This window comes from Globicephala melas, chromosome 10 (genome assembly GCF_963455315.2).
Source record: "Globicephala melas chromosome 10, mGloMel1.2, whole genome shotgun sequence".
NCBI lineage: Eukaryota > Metazoa > Chordata > Mammalia > Artiodactyla > Delphinidae > Globicephala > Globicephala melas.
The window spans coordinates 34082701-34101035 of record NC_083323.1 but is presented as its reverse complement, the minus strand read 5'-3'; the positions used below and the strand labels follow the sequence as shown (position 1 = coordinate 34101035).

Genomic DNA, 18335 nt, shown 5'->3' with positions numbered 1-18335 from the left:
CAACATATATGGAGTTCATAGCATTGTTCTTCTATGGCTTGATAGTATTCAGTTGTGTGTATGCACTAGAGTTTATTCCACTGGTCTCTGGTTGATGGACAATGGATGGTTTACAATCTTCCACACTGCCATCATGACTAACCCGATACCTATGTCATTTCATACTCCATCAGATATATCTTTAGGTTAGTTTCCTGATATATATTTTTTTGGGGAGGGCGGCAAAGGACATCTTTAATCTAGGAAGATAGTGCCAGATACACTTTATATGGGTTGTACCACTTTGCACTCCTACCATTAATACATGTTAATGGCAGTTTTTTGTTTTTTGCTTTTTTTGCTTTTCTTCTGTTTATTATGTTGTTCTTTTCTATTTTTAAGTTAAATTTGTAATTTAATTATTTATCATTTTTCACTCTTGTTGACATAAGTACTTAAGTCTATAAATTTTACTCCGAGCACTACTTATTCTGTAACTTCTGAATAAGGTATAGGTATTTTTGTCTGTTCTACAATTATATGATGTATTTTATCTTTTACCTAAAATTTTAAATTTCCACATGGAAAGACCATTTTTGTTGTTATTTTTTCTAGTTTTATTTAATTATAGTCAGAGAATTATTTTTGTGCCATATCTGCTTTTTGAAACTTGTGGTTTTCTAACATGTGGTTAATTTTCAGGAATGCTTCGTGTGCACTTGAAAAGAAGGTTGTTGTTTTTTGTTGGAATATAAAGTATATATTTTCATCTTTAAGATCTACATTAGTGATCTTTTATTTTAGGTCGTAAATGTGTACTTGATTTACCTTGGACTGAAGGAGTTGAGCTAGATTGAATGTATCTGTTCTTTTTTTTTTAACATCTTTATTGGAGTATAATTGCTTTACAATGGTGTGTTAGTTTCTGCTTTACAACAAAGTGAATCAGTTATACATATACATATGTTCCCATATCTCTTCCCTCTTGTGTCTCCCTCCCTTGCACCCTCCCTATCCCACCCCTCTAGGTGGTCACAAAACACGGAGCTGTGTATCTGTTCTTAATCAGCCTGTTTCTTTGTGTACATCCTTTTGTTTCTGCGTCATGAATGTTGCTCCATGCTGTTATACAGATATTCTTAACAGTGTTATCTTTATTGTGAATTTTAGCCTTGAAAATTTTAAGTTCCATTCTTTGTCTCTTTAATGCTTTTGTGACTGAATTCTACCTTGTCTTACATGGTTTCATTTTGTTTGTATTTGCCTAATCTAAAAAAACTTTTTAACATTTCTGAATCACTTTGTTTTATGTATGTACTTGTATACAGAATGGATTTGGGTTTTATTTTTTGATCCAAGCTTAAATGTTTTTCTCTCATATAGACCATGGCCATTTGCATTTATTAATTTAATTCATATACTTGGTCTCAGTACTGTCATCCCACTCAGGAGGATGCTCTCTCTTTCTGGAGGGAGGCCTTGTTGGTAATAAATGGGTTCTTCCACCCCTGGGGCACCTCCAGTGTTCACTTATCCGTTCAGTTTCCGTAGGATTTCCTCTGTACAAGTGTCGATTCAGCCTGGATTGTGTTGATCCTGGATACTTATTACCCCACTTAGAAAGAAATTTAACTTGTGATTTCTTTGTCTCCCATTTGCAATGGAAGGATAGGTTGTGGGTATTTTGATTTCTTTGTTGCACTTTATGAATTTCTGGAGGAGGTTTGGGGAGAATTGGATCTAATCAGTCACCATCAACTCCCTTTTTTTAAAATATAATTTTATTTATTTATTTATTTATGGCTGTGTTGGGTCTTCATTGCTGTGCGCGGGCTTTCTCTAGTTGCGGTGAGCGGGGGCTATCTTTGTTGCAGGTGTGCGGGTTTCTCATTGCAGTGGCTTCTCTTGTTGTGGAGCATGGGCTCTAGGCACGCGGGCTTCAGTAACTGGCACGTGGGCTCAGTAGTTGTGTCTTGCAGGCTCTAGAGCACAGGCTCAGTAGTTGTGGTGCACAGTGGGATCCCGCGGCATGTGGGATCTTCCCGGACCAGGACTCGAACCCGTGTCCCCTGCACTGGCAGGTGGATTCTTAACCACTGCACCACCAGGGAAGTCCCCTTTTTTTTTTTTAATTTGGGGAAAATATAGTGGTTTTCACAAAGCAAGCTTTTGTTTTGCAAACATTTCAAGGCATAATTTCTAAAATGTAATGTATAATGTTCTTTAATATGTTTATTTGTCTATGTGTCTGCCTGCTTTGGGACCACTCATGACTTCTCCCATATGGAAATACTGATACTTTTGAAACAAATTTTTTATTGTAAAATTTTAATTTAAAATACATACAGAAATAATTTTGTTGTTGTTGGAATGAAGGCAAGTGCACTGATAATGTATGTTACTTTATTGGTACTCACTGAAGCAAGCTTGAAAAAAAAGAAAAAGGCTGTTTGTAAGAAGAAATGCTTGAACTCCCGTTCACTTCATTTTCTTTGCCAACAGTGCTGTATGGGATTTTTTGTAGTCAGTGGATTTCCTGGGATAGGATATCTGCAAGACTTATGTGAAAACTGCCATGTTATTAATTGATGTACCTGAGGTATCTCTATGTAGTATACCCTCAGCAAACAAAGTAAAAGACATCTTTGCTGTCTGTTGGGTACAATGAAAACACTGTATTTATTGAGTGTGAGAAGAGTATGCATGGGAAAGTAGATTTTCTGAAGACCAGTTGGAGTCTGTTTTTCATCTTCAAGAACTGCTTACAGAGATTCTGGTTGAGTTAAGGGAAAAGCACAGATTTTGTCTTTCAATGATATATTGATGCTAAGAACTCTTATGAAGGGGCACAAAGATAGATTTGTGTTTATAAGTTAATAAGTCACTATTCCATGCTATAATATTTCTTAAGGAGGTGAAATAAAATTGGAAGGAATACCAAATATTCTACATTTGTAGTTTCGAGTTTAATTTGTTCCTAATTCTAACTAAGCTATATTATTGCAGCAGTTAATTAGCAATGTTAACTCTAATTACTCTTTTTATTAGAAAACATTAGTGTACATTTTTTACTTTCTTTGCATTTAGTGACTGAAAATAGCAACTCTATCACTCTCTTTAAGGCACTTTATTTGAAATAATTTATGCTGAATGTTTTCCATTCTACTTAAACTGGTTAATTGTAGAAACAGAAACAATGTGAAATATACTCTTTTAAAGTAATAGTTTAAAATTTAATTCTATAAATTGAAAGTTACAAAGTTAGTTCTTTAATGTTTAAACATATTGTGTGCTGTGACTATAGAAAGAAATGGTCTTAATTATTATTATTAATCATAACTGAAATATTAATTTAAAATATAATTCAAAATGATATCCTTAAGATATATTACATATTGAGGTACAGATTATTTTCTGGTCAAATGTAGCAAAAAATAAACTATTATATTGGGCATATATGGTCATATAAATTTTATAGTCATTTAAAGAATACTTTGTATGTTTTTATATTATTTGCTATAATTGGTTCTATTTTGGCAGCAAGTTTTTGACTATTGAGTATTTTTACTTAACCTGGCATTTTTCTTGCATACTTTAAATGCACAATATAATTGCTTTAAGCTCTTTAAATTCACTTCACGTTGATGATTTTAAAGATGGATTTATTTTAATTGGAAAAGAGATTTTATTATAATTTTTAATGTTTTTTTCCCTGAAGTTACACGAATCTTTATCTTTTATAACTCACTTTAATTTGGGTGGATTTCAGTTTAAATTTTAAGGTTTGTTATCTTTGTTATATTTCTTGCTTTCCTTTGCCTGAAATTTCCCATGAGTAAATTTCAGGCAAAATTGGTAAGACATTTTTTTTTATAAGTAATGTGGAGAAAACTTTTCTTAAATGAATGTTGCCACAGTGTTCATTAAAATTTATAAACTTCACCTATGAGGAATCTTTCATATTTTGAGTTAGTATTTTTGATTTAGTTTTTTAATGAATAGCCAAAGCAAATGAAAAATAGGTGATTCATAAGTTATAATCTAGTTTTCTTTTTTCCTCCCCAAATATATTGAATTTTATTGACTTTTTAGCAGAAACATTTTAAAACTAAACTAATTTTTAAAATTCATGCTGCATGACCGAAGTGTTTATAGAAAAAATACAACTTAAGTATAATAAATATAGTAATAGATAACTTTTTTTTACCACCAGCCATTTCATGTGCTTTATACATACTAACTCATTTGATTTTCACATAAGTGTTATTAGTTAGGTACTATTTCATCTTTGTTTTTTCCAGATAAGAAAGCTGAAACATAGAAAGTTCAAGTAAGTTGTCTAAAATCACACCGTTAGTTAATGATAGAGCCAGGATTTGAAACTCAGCAGTCTATCCTGGTACCAGATTTTTTAATTGATTCATTCTATTGCCTCTCTCATAAATACGCATTTAATATTTAAGATTATTACTGTTTTGTTATACTATATTACAAAGTCTTTATGCTGAAAAATATATAATGATTTTAAGGTTTATTCATTAATAAATTTATTAATGAGCCATTGAGCATCCACTATGTGGAAGCACTTTTCCAGGCACTAGAACACAGCGCTGGAATATTGCTGAGGATGCAGCAATAAACAAAATAAATGACTATCCTGACTTGCACTGAGATTATCCTACTGATAGTTATTGATATAGAGAGAAAGAGGAAAAGAGTAAATTGCCATGTTTCCTTTATTGACTATTGGGTAAAAATGAAAATAAGTATGATGTTAATGTCTTTAATGCCAGCAATTTATAAATCATTAATTTATAAATTTCAGGTAATACAGCCCTAGAAAATATTATTGTAAATAGTTAGAGATACTGGGAGATTTTTTTTTCTGCTGCTTTATTTTCAGATAATACTGTTTTCTGGAAAAGTGAAACTAGTATTCTAAGTATGAAAGATATTGAATAATTCAACATTTTCACATAGGCTTGATTACTATGTCGTAGCTCATAGGGGAAATGTGCCTGGATTAATTCTTGCTGCCAAATGTTGTCATTGGAACATTAGAAAAAATAATGAAGTAAAATAAGATAAAGCTGTAGATATTTTGCTTGTAGAAATGTTTTTCATTATATACTTAGGAAATTCTTTGGATTCCACTAGATGGTGCTAGCTTACTCTTTAGTTTTGAAATGTAACACAATGCTTAGAACAAAGCTGAAAGGGATTTTGCAGATCTGCCAGTCTAGGCTTCTTAGTTTACAGATGGAAAAACAGACCCACATAGTTTTCGTCTAACTCCTGGCAGAGGTGGGGCTAGAATCCACATTTCCTGATTCCTGTTTCAGTATTCTTTTTTCCGTACAACCTGTATGATCCTGAAGGACTTTTGCATTGAAATTGAAAATCTCAAGTGTAACTCAGCATATTTGTATGTAACTGTCAAACATAGCAATCATTGAGCAGCTAAAGGAGGTAGACCTTTACCAAACACTTCTTTAGTGAAAACCTCCAGCCTAATTCAACATCTTTAGTATTGCTGTTCCTTACAGAAGAGTTTTTTTCCCCTGTGGCAAGAATGTTTTATTAGACCATTGGCTCATTTCTGTGGGAAGAATTCTTTGAAATAGATATTTGTAGCAAGTATAGCCAAATGCTAATTTTGCCATGGGCAATGAGGAGGGATAAACATAGTTGACTTCAATTTTATTTTGTGGGACCTAGGAAACTTTTAAAGGACTAATAAAGAATATATTGAAGCAGTAAACTCAAGAATATTTAAGCAATCCTTTATATTTATTATATTTAAGCCCTTTGAAAGAGACTCTTGAATATTTTTGTGGTTATTATTTGTTTTGTTTTAGACGGGTAGTAGAAGAAATAACAAATTTTTACAGGGAGAGAATTATGTTCTTAGAGATGTTGAGGAAGTAATGATGTTCTAACTTAAGTCTTGCTGTAAGTCTGTTTTGCTCAGTTCTCATCCTTTATTTGACAGCGAAGAATTTCTAAGATTAAAAGAAGAAGGGGGGAAATTTATTCTAACTTCCTTCCCACCTAGATTCCTCCTTTTGATCCAGTGCACTTACTGGATCAAATTACTGTTTAATCAGTTGTGTATAGACTTTTCTGAGTATGTATTAATATCCTATTCCTTCTTCAAGGTTTAGCTCAAACATATCTCTTTGAAGCCTTATTTGGTCACCACAGTTACAGTTTTTTGTTTGTTTGTTTTTGTTTTTTTTTTTCAGTTACAGTTTTTTAACTCCTTGTTTTTATTGAGGATAATTGTTAGGAAACAATAACTATCATTTTTAGTACCCAACATGTGAAAGTGTTGTAAATGCTACTTTAAAATATTATTTTTAATCCTCCCAATAATGTGAAATAACCCCCACTCCACAAAAAAGGAACGAAGGATCAGAGTAGTTAAGTAACTTGCTTATAGTCATATAGCTAGTTTTCGAATAGGCATGTGTTACTGAAATTCAGGACTGCCTGCCTCAGAGCCTATTCATTATTGATTATGCAATACTGCCTGTTGATTAAGTGGAACACTTGTCATGTTAGCAGAGTCCTGGAGAAAGACTTATATACATGACTCCCGTGGTGTTTGTAGATTGTAGATCTTCATTCTCATAGCTTTTTTTAATTTATTTTTTTGATTTAAATATTTTTGAGGCCATGATATTTGGTGCACACAAATTTATAACTGTTATATGTTTCTGTTAAATTGACCAATTTTATCATTTTTAAATGTCCCTTTTCAACTGTATTAAGTTTTCTGCCTTAGGCTTCTGTGTCTGACATAATCAAACCAGCTTTTTTTTGACTCAGGACCTTTCTAACACTCTTAAAAATTATTGCGGACCTCCTTCAGACAGTTTTCATTTATGTGGGTTATATCTATCAATATTTACTGCATTAGGAAAAAACAGAAAATTTTTGTATTCATTCAGAGTTTAAGACAATAAAGCCTTTGCATTCATAACAGTTTTAGAATAGTAACTGTATTTTTTTTTTTTTTTTTTTTTTTTTGCGGTACGCTGGCCTCTCACTGTTGTGGTCTCTCTGATTGCGGAGCACAGGCTCCAGACGCGCAGGCTCAGCGGCCATGGCTCACGGGCCTAGCGGCTCCGCGGCATGTGGGATCTTCCCGGACCGGGGCAAGAACCCGTGTCCCCTGCATCGGCAGGCAGACTCTCAACCACTGCGCCACCAGGGAAGCCCAATAACTGTATTTTTTAAACAAAAAGATACAGTGAGAAAAGGGTCATTGTTACACATATTTGCAAATCTCTTTAATGTCAAGCTTAACACAAGACAGCTGGATTTCCGTATTTCCTTCTGCGTTAAATTTACTACGATATCACACCTCATGTAGTTCTCTGGATAACTCCACCCTACACTCTTGAACAAATGGGAGTGGAAAAGGCAAATAACCTCTTAGAATTATTATGAAAGTAGTTTTGACTCCATGGAACCTTTAAAGGTATCTCAGGATGGGGACACTGGCCCACACTTTGAGAATTACTGTTTTAATGTTTACATAATACATCTTTTTCTGTCCTTTTACTTACAATATTTCTACAAGTTCTATTTTTGGAATTTTTGTAATGTAACATAAAAAATTGTTGTTTTTGTTCTTGTTTTATCGAGGCTGCCTGACAAATTCAAGCTTTGATTTGTAACCTTTAGTCCCTAGTAATTAAGTGTAATCAATAACATTCAATTATTGATATATTTGAGTTTAAAATTACTCTCTTACTATTTGATTCTATTTGTTCTTGTTCTTTTTTTTTTTTTTTCTCTTTTCTTGCCTTCTTTTGCTTTGGTTGAGATTTTAAATTATTCCATTTTTCTTTTCTATCATATTACCATTTTTATATTATTTTACTATCCTTTTGGTTTACTATAGATATTACATCATGCCTTCTTTATTTACCAAATCTAAGTTTATTTAGCACTTTCCTCTCTTTTTTCTTTTTCTTTTTTAACATCTTTATTGGAGTATAATTGCTTTACAATGTTGTGTTTCTGCTGCACAACAAAGTGAATCAACTATATGTATATATATATATATCCCTATATCCCCTCCCACTTGTGTCTCCCTCCTACGCTTCTTATCCCACCCCTCTAGGTGGTCACAAAGCACTGAGCTGATCTCCCTGTGCTATGCAGCTGCTTCCCACTAGCTAGCTATTTTACATTTGGTAGTGTATATATATCAGTGCTACTCTCTCACTTCATCCCAGCTTACCCTTCCCCCTCCCCGTGTCCTCAAGTCCATTCTCTACTCCTGCGTCTTTATTCCCGTCCTGCCCCTAGGTTCATCAGAACCATTTTTTTTTTTTTAGATTCCATGCATATGTGTTAGCATATGGTATTTGTTTTTCTATTTCTGACTGACTTCACCCTGTATGACAGACTCTAGGTCCATCCACCTCACTACAAACAACTCAATTTTATTTCTTTTTATGGCTGAGTAATATTCCATTGTATATATGTGCCACATCTTCTTTATCCATTCATCTGTCGATGGACACTTAGGTTGCCTCCATGTCCTGGCTATTGTAAATAGAGCTGCAATGAACATGGTGGTACATGACTCTTTTTGAATTATGGTTTTCTCAGGGTATATGCCCAGTAGTGGGATTGCTGGGTCATATGGTAGTTCTATTTTTAGTTTTTTAAGGAACCTCCATACTGTTCTCCATAGTGGCTGTATCAGTTTACATTCCCACCAACAGTAGCACTTTCCTCTCTTTTCCAAGGCAATTCTAGGGTCTTAGAAAACCTAAACTTTATTTACTCCCTCCCAACTTAATGTGCTCTTTTTGTTGAGTATTTTAACTCTGCATGTGTATATATGTATCTATATGTGTGTTTCAAATGCCTTAAGACATTATTATTTTATAAAGTCAATATCATTTGGATTGATCCATTTTTTAAACCTTTCCATTGAACTTTATTCTACCTTTCATCTGTGATATTCCTTTCACCTGAAGAATATGCATATACACACACATATCTCTGTTTATGTATTTTGATATATATACTTACCATTTGGCATGCATTTTCTGCATTGTGAATGGATTTTATTTTATTATAGCTTTCCTTGCCTAGGGTGATGTGTAACAACCTAATGGTTGATCCTTGGAAGAAAATTTCTTTTTCCCCTTTTAAGATTTTTTTTTTCTTTTGCCATTGTTTTCATTAGTTTACTCTGATGTTTCTACTGTGGTTACCTTAGTATTCACCCTGCGTGAATTCATTGTGCCTCTTAAATCAGTGGCTTGGCATCTTTATTCAGTGTTGAAAAATTCTGAGCTACGTACTTACTTATAGATCTAGATCCAGATATATATTCCCACTATATTCTATAATCCCCTTATGCTTTTATAATTCTCTTACATTTCTTTTGCATCTCTATGTGTCATTTTGGATGTTTTCTTGTGACTCAAATTATGGTTCACTAATTCTCCCTTCAGCTGTGTCTAATATAATGTCCAATCCATTCATGAAAGTCTTGTTTGTAGTTGTAGATTTTCAAGTTTAGAACTTTTATTTGCTTCTTTTATTTAGCATTCAATTCACATTTTTATAGTATCTAATATGTAAGTTTCCAGTTTTAATTTTTTAATACGTTCAACAAAGTTTTGTTAATTTCTGTGTCTGGTAACTTCATTATCTAGATACCCTGTGGATAGTTTCTATTATCTGTTCTCTTGATTTTTGTTCACATGATGTTATTTCCTTGCTTAGTTTTTTGTCATTTTACAGTCAGAAAATACTAAGGAAAACAAAACTATAGAATCAGTTTGAGGCTATGATGTTATTATTTTCCTCCAGAGGTCTTTATTGTTTAAAACTACAAGCATTAGTGATCTCTGTGCAGCTAAATCCATGTTTTGTTATTGATATTATTTAAAGCTTGGCTTCAGTACCTTGGGAGCTACTCCATATTTGGATTAATGTGTAGTACCTGGAGGTCCAACCAAAAGTAAGTAGAGATTTGTTAGCCCTCTTTTGCTGAGGAGAGCTCTGGAGCCCAAGTTTTGACCCCCTGATGTTGCAAGCTTTCCTTTCTCAGAATTAATAGATACCCTGAATAATGTGTTCACCTCATTTCTTCTGGAACTTAATCCTCTTATTCTATAATACCATTTTAGTTCTTAAATGCCTTCAGCAGCTATGTTTATATTTGTTTTCTCATTACCTAGTCCATTGTTACTGTAAACAGAAAGCCTTTGCTACATTTTCTATTTTCGCCTTCTCTTGTCTTCTTTTGACTTATTTGGTATTTTTCCCCTCATTTCCTCTTTTGTCTCAATCTTTTGATAGTTATATACTTTATTTAGTGGTCACCATAGAAATTATAAAATATACTCAATTTATCTCAAGTTAATTGATATCTTTACCTCAAATTTCCTGACTTATATGTGTTTGTTTTTCAGGATTTTAAATGTTTTTTGTTTTTGTTTTTGTTTTTGCGGTACACGGCCCTCTCACTGTTGTGGCCTCTCCCGTTGCAGAGCACAGGCTCCGGACGCGCAGGCTCAGCAGCCATGGCTCACGGGCCTAGCCACTCCGCGGCATGTGGGATCTTCCCAGACCGGGGCACGAACCCACGTCCCCCGCATCGGCAGGCGGACTCTCAACCACTGCGCCACCAGGGAAGCCCTTAAATGTATTTTTATTTAACTCTTCAAGCTATACATTATGGTTATTTTATACGGTCAAAGTTTGATCATATTTGCCCATATTTATTGCTTTTATGCCTGTTGCTCTTTTTTTCATTTAAGATCTTGGATCTCTTTCCTTCTTCCTGATATAGATCCTTTAAAATTTCCTCTAGTAAAATAACTAGTTTGTGGAAGATAATTTTTCTGTAAATGTGCTTACTTAGCATTCATTGTTAAATCATAATTTAACTGGGTGTATTTTTCTAAATTGAAGTTTATTTTCTTTCAGTAATTCATAAATATCATTCCGTTACTTTTTTACTTTCACTGTTGCTTTAAGAAGTCAGCTGTGTTAAATTTTGGAAACTTTGAGGGTATTTTCTATGTCTTTTCAAGTATTTTTTTTCTTGTTATTCCTGTTATGAATTTTTATTCTGATGTGTCTAGGCATGGATTTCTTTTTAATTCATCCTCTTAGGGTCTGATGCAATTATTGAATATGTGATTTTCACTTTTAAATTTTATCTGTTAGCCATTATCTCTTCAATAAGTTTTTTTCTTCCTCAGTTTGTTGAAACGCTACATATGTGTTAGATTTTCTGACTCTTGCCTCCATATTTCCTATATTCTATCTTTCTGTCTTTTTTTGCTGCCTCTAGTTACTTTCTATATACCTATATTCCAGTGACAAATTCTGACTTGCTGTTAATCCTAGTCATTGAGTTTTTTAATTTGAATTAATTCTGATTTTCACGTGGGTCTGGTTTTGCTGGGATTTGTTATTTCTGCTAACTCTTACTTATGGCATCTTATTTCTTTGTGTTTTTCATGTGATTTTTTTTTTGTCACCTGTTTATTTCCCTTGGAATTTAAGCTTTGTGATTATTCCTAGTTATGACATTAAAGTTTGTTCTTTAGAGATTTTTCAGATGCTGAAGGACACAAACAATCTAGAATCATTTGTGCTACATTTTTGGTGGAAGTTTTCTGATCACCATGAGAATGAATTTGAGTCGTAAACCTATGGGAGAGTCAGCTTGTATTTATTATTTTAAAGGAGGATTTTTTTCCCCTCTTACTGAGATTTGCGATAGGTAGTTTAATTTCCTGTCTTCAGTTGGGTATAGCTGATTGGGGTCCAGGTTTACTCGGAATTGCCTGTCATACTTGCCTCCTATTGGTGAATTTTAAGTTTTGTTTCCTCAAACTGTGAGGCTATAGAAATTGATCATCATATTCACCAGATTTAACAAGTTTTCTCGCACTGAAAACTGGCTTTACTGTTCTGCTTGCTTCTATTTGCCTACCATATCTATTTTGATTTTGGACTGAGAATTCTTTGCTTTCTTAACAGCTCATTTGGAAACATTTAAAAAATGTAATTACTGTTTTTAGTTATTTTCAGGAGTAAAGATCACAGTATCTGAGCAGAAATTTCTGGAAATGGAATTTTGGTTTTTTTCCTAAGTAACTTTTAATCTAATCTACACAATTAATATATGCTTATTGTCTATAAATTATGATGTGAAATGATAAAATAATAAGCCATATTTCCACCATCCAGATATAGCCAGTATTGGTGAGTTTTCCAGATTGTTTTCCAACCATTTTAAAAATCACTACTGTAATATTGTTTTGTAATTAACTGTATTCACTTAATAAATTGTGAATAATTATACATGTCATAATTTAAAAAAATATTCTAGGTGAATTTTTCAAGTAAATGATACTTGAGCAGAGATTCTGTCTATATCCTTTTTCTATTTCTATGAGGACACAACACAGTCTTAGGACTTGTAGAACAAGTTATGAGTTTTATATTACAAGTAAAGCTATTTTTGCAAAAAACAGATTTTCATATTTCTTGTAGAAATGTGGAAACTATAAATGCTTTACATGTGTTAACAGAGAAGATACTTCATGCCTATTATTTCAGGAAATTAGAAAAAATTGTCACATATAACTATTAAGAAAATAAAACTCTAATAAGCATAGCTAACACCTGAATAGAAATTCAAAACTCTTTGAGGAATAACAAATATAAAATGGTAAACAAAATGTCCTCCTTTATGAAGGAGGCATATTTATGAAAAAATGTGATCAAAATAAGAAATCACTTGAATGAACATGATCTGTAACAATTCAGACAATGATGCCTACTTTTTCTATATAAATAAATGTACTTAGGGTACAGTTTAGTTAAAGAAGGTTTAGATAATTAGTTAAGTAAAGTTTAATTAAACATAAGACAAAGCTTAATAATACCTGTGATTATTAGAGTATATATAAAGAGATGTGCTCTAGGCATATATTTTATATTCTAATAGTAAAGTAACAGTTAACTTTTTAGTACTTCTTTTGAGATGATGCAGTCAAAACTTTATCACTACTGAAATAGAATATCAACTTGAATTTTTTAAAAGTACAGTGATTTATAAAGTAATCAATTGTTGAAATATATTAAGGTATTATAGAATAATCTTACGGTGATCAAAAATCATACACACATGAATTACTCGTTGGTAACATTCATTTTCAGCAAATTTTCCTACAGTTTACTAAGATGGGACATATTTAAAAGCTCATGAAAACATTGCTAAGCAATAGAGCAGGAAATTATATGAAAATGTTTTGATTTCAAAGTTTTAGACTTCCTCATGCTGCAAATGATAAGATTATCTCATTTACAATTCCATCTCCCCCTAATAATTTTGTCAGTTATAATATTTTTGTTCAGTGATTTATAAAAAGATGTGCTTTAATTAATCTATTTTAGGCAATACTAACTCCTCTATAAGAAAATAGAATAAATTAGGATATTTACACTCTTTCCAATCTTCTTTTCCCTTCACAATTTTTGTTTTTCACATCAGAATTTATGACATCAAATCAGTATTTATGACTCTATCTTATCTTCTCTAGCAGCATTAGATCTGTATGAAAATGGGTCAATACCAGTCTTTTTTATGACAAACTGCTTCTTTCATCTTCTGCTTGTCTGGATTACATAGTTCATTAACTCTTTTTGCATCTTATTTTTCAAAGAAGGACTAGTGGATGCTATATTCCCTGAATTCTTTCACATTCAAGAGTATCTGTCAGTTGCCTTCATACTTGAATGAAAATATAGCTGTGCATTCTATTTTTAGGTCACATTTTCACTTGGTATTTCATGGACATTGCTTTGTTGCATTTTGATATTGTGTGTTGCTGTGGTTAAACTAGAGGCTAACTTGATTTTACTCCCCCAAAACTGGTTTCTGCCCAGATACCTGAATAACATTTTCTTTGTCCTTGATTAATAAATTTAGCAAGACGTCTTATTGTCAATAAACCCACATAAGTTTTTTTCGTGAAATATAATATCCTTTTCAAAGTATAGATTGTTATTTCTTCATTTACGAAAATTTTTGTTTTTTATATATTCGCAAACTTTTTTGGCTTGGTTCTATTTTTCAATCATGGATGATCCATATTTTGATTGACTTTATCTGTTATGTCTATTTTTATTTAATTAATGTAATCTTGCTGCTTTATCTTCTGCTTCTCCACATTTTGTTCTCAGTGTGATTATCTCTTCTTGTGAGCAACTCAATCTTTAGCTCTCTGTCCTGTACAACATTTTTTCTAAGTTATTTATTAGTTCTGTCATGGTGTTATTTTGGTCCATTTGTTTACCTACATCTGTTATTTTAGTATCTTTGAATTCTTGTTACATTAAATTTCTGTAAATGTTCTTCCCTAGCCCAAAACATTTTCAAACATATTTTCTTCTTTCTCATGTTTTCTTCAGAATAGGATCATTACTATATTAGTTATATACTTTGGTGAAGCAGAGTACCCCCAAATTTAGCAATTTAAAACCACAGACATTTATTACCTCCTATTTTCTGTGGATCAGGTATCTGGAATTGCCTTAGTTGGTGGTTCTGGCTCAGGGTCTCTCTTGAGGTTGCAATGAAGCTATCAAACAGGACTGCCATCAATATCAAGGCTCAGTGAGGCTGAAAGATCTACTTTCCATCTCACTTTTCCCTTTAAACCTTTGATCTTAAAATCTAAGAGGTATGCCCCCCTGTCTATGTACAGTGTTCCCACACTTTGGCTATCTAACAAACCCTTCTGATGGATGACAGCATCAGGTTTTCTCATTTTTCTTCAGTTCAATAACCATTTGGTGATGGTGGTGGTCAGGAATAAATACAGAATAACAGTTCTATTCAGTACTTGCTCTGATTTTTTTCAAATATATTGTTTTAAAAAATATTATACAAGAAGTGCATTCTCATTTAAAAATTTTAAAAATAGAGAAGTATACAATGTAAGCAGTGAAATTTTCTCTCTCTGCTTACCCTGTTCTCTTTCTTATTTTGCAGTAGTAACCACTGTTCACAGTTGCTTACAAATCAATCCAGACCTTGTTCTATGCAATACAATTAATAGATGTGTAGATTGAAAGTCAGGTATATTCAATAGCTAAAAGCCTATGTATGCAACTTAGGTTTTACATACAGTAGTACATCATGGGCATACTTCTATGTCAGACTACTTCATATTGAAGATTATACATACATATTCATTTGATAGATACTCCATAATTTATTTAACTATTCGCTACTGATAGACATTTAACTTTTCTCCATTTCTTTGTTTAAATAGTATGGCAAGGAATTGCTCTATATATTACTTCATAGTTGTGTGTATGTGTGTGTGTTAGTATATAATGGATTCCTAGAAGTAGAAATGCTCAGTCAAAAATTCCTTAGTATCTGAGGCTTGAAATCATGATAATTTCACTAGATTGGAATCTCTGATGGGTTGTTGAATAGGTAAGTGTAACTTCTCTGTATATTGATTGGGATTCATGGTGTCTTAATATCTGAAGTTAGCTGATAAGCTTTATTTAATTCCTCCTAGCCTAACATGTCACACACTGATAGTTGTTTCTTACATATGTAGGCAGCCCTAAGGTGGAAATACGTGTGGCATGTTCGAGGGAACAGCCAGGAGGTCAGCATGTTAGAATGAACCAAGAGAAGGGGACAGTAGCAGAGGATGAGTTCAGAGATAGGGTTTCCATTTTAAGGACTTTGGAGGATCTTCTCTCCATTGTCAAATATCTAAAAATTAGTCTACACTCACTGTCTTCACTTCCACTGCGCTGTGGCTTTCATCCTGTTTACTCTGTGGATGCCTCTAGCAAAAGTCTTCGGCTGCTTCACTACTTGTCAGGCAGTGGCCTCTTCATACTCCTTTGCCCACTCTGGCTCACACAGTTGACGATATATAATTTAGTGTAAATAAAAATGCCTTTGATAATTGTAAAGTGTACCTTTACTAATCACTCCCATCATCACAGAATCTCATCTGCCTTTTCCTCTCCCAATTGTTCTGCTTTATGTGCTATTTCCTTTTATTTTTAGCTTTTGTGCCAAATCCTTTACCTTTCTTCAGCATGTAACCTAATATTACACAGGGTAGTAACTACAGAGAACATATGTAGTCCAATATTCAATCTAATAAAATTTTCTAGATTTTTAATATCTTCCATGAAAATTTTACAGACTTCCTCAGCATCTCTTTCCAGTGCTAACTATGATGACTTATTTAAACAACCTTCTCAGTTTTTTTTTTTAATGGCCACTGAGCTATAGTCTAAGGCTCCTCTGATTGTTTTTAGATTGGAATCACATTGATTTTAAGTTTATCTGGGTAAAAAGGAGGCCACTTGTGAAAATCTTATAATACCAGAAGAATATACTAATATTTTATTGGTTTTAATACAGTTGTACCTACTTCATTTGTGAACCTAAGGTAGATATTTCAATGGTAGAAAAATAGCATTCTGCAATTACATTCTGTAATTACATTCTGCAACAATCTTAACCAAGCATTGAAAATTCAAAGACCCTGGAATTGAATTGAAAACTGTTATTTTTTCAATGATTCCTCCCTCTCCCTTGTTCCATTGTCAATTGAAAATAAAACATTCAATGCCCAATGTATGACTTCTAGTATTTTGTTCAATTTGATATATAATTAAGTCATTCAAAAATACATCTCTTAGGCACAAGTTTAAATAATAATACATTTTACACTTACACATTTTTCACCAGGAAATTGGGCTAAGTCTTGTAATTAGGAATATTGGAAATAAAAAGATGCAGTTATTTAGAAAAAAATTGAAACTCTAGAGTCTGGAAGAATGTATGATAAAGTGATCATGGAAATTTTTTTCTTCCAGGTGGCTTAGAATCGTTGAAAAATCTTCAGCAACTAATTGTGGACCATAATCAGTTAATTAGTACAAAAGGTCTTTGTGATACGCCTACCATTATATACCTGGATTGCTCACATAATCATCTTACTGAAGTTGAGGGCATTGAAAACTGTGGATTGCTCCAAATACTGAAGTTACAGGGAAATTATCTAAGTGAGGTAATTGCTTTGAATTAATTGATTTCTGTGATTAACACAGCATTTTTCTTTTGCTAGAAATATCACTCATACATTTTAAAAGCAGTTTTAACTTTTATCCTTTTTACTTATCAGCTGTATTTGATTTCCAGTTTAAACTATTATATACTTTTCACTATTTAAAAAATGTTCAACATAATTACAATATCTTATAAGAAATCTAAGTTAACATTAGTTGTTTATAATACTAAAATAATAAATCATAACTTTTCAGTTATGATTCAGTGTGTAAGTGGGACCAAGTTTATCTGAAATTCTAATTAAAATTTGTCACAAAGTATTAAAAAAATGCTAGCTATGAAAATCATTATTGGAAATTTTATTCATACTAAAATTCTCATAATATTATACTTTGATTTATGATATGCTGTTTACCGGAATATGTCTGTTGTTAGTTTTGGTAGGTTTTATTGTTTTAAATTTGGCTAAATGACAAAAATATTTTGCTTAATATAAGCTAATAACCCAAATTTAAATATAGCTTCCATCCTTAGAGAATCATGTTCTTCTAAGAGAATTGCACTTGGATGATAACAGCATTTCAAGTGTGGAAACATTTTCTTCATATTGGCTGCCTTTACTACAAATCCTGAGTATCTCTCAAAACAGGTAAAAATATAATTTGCTTAATTAAGCTTAAATGCAGTGTATGATTAATATAAATGTGTGATCTTCATAATAAGTAGAAAAGCTGTTAGGTTTTTCCAGTAATTCAAGGAATGTACATTACAATAAATTGGACATAAATTATAAATATAACTTCATAGAATTAAAAAAATTAAAGTGTATTGACATATCCTCAAATTTTAGTAGAATTTTAATTGTCACTTATCTTACTCATTTTGTTTCTTCTCAAAAATGTACTATGGAAATCTCTCAGGGCAGGTTTGTTTATATTTGTAAAGATATAGTTCTTGGAAAATACAGGAGGTAGTTAATTTAATTCAGAAGGATGTCTCATTCTCTCAAATGGTACTTATTAAGTCCTGGAAGAAAGATTTTTAATCTGCTCTCAACTTGCATGTCTTTTTGTAACTGTTAAGATTGATTTAAATTTGATTTCCCTAAGGATATAAAGTAACACTTAAAAAAAAATACCTTAACATTAAGTTGAGATGGGTACCTGCCACAGAAGATCCATTTAAAACCACCAAACATCTGGATCTTTGCAGAGAATAACTGTCTAAAACCAAAACAGGA

General features: G+C 32.4%; 1 protein-coding gene across 1 annotated transcript in view; it reads left to right on the top strand.

The window, feature by feature from the left end:
• Positions 1-18335, top strand: part of LOC115853078 (leucine-rich repeat and IQ domain-containing protein 1) — a 123419-nt gene that overhangs the window by 32943 nt on the left and 72141 nt on the right. The window contains exons 11-12 of the mRNA XM_030856461.2: positions 16903-17096; positions 17617-17744. Coding sequence (XP_030712321.2) covers positions 16903-17096; positions 17617-17744 — 322 coding nt within the window. The remainder of the gene's footprint in view (positions 1-16902; positions 17097-17616; positions 17745-18335) is intronic.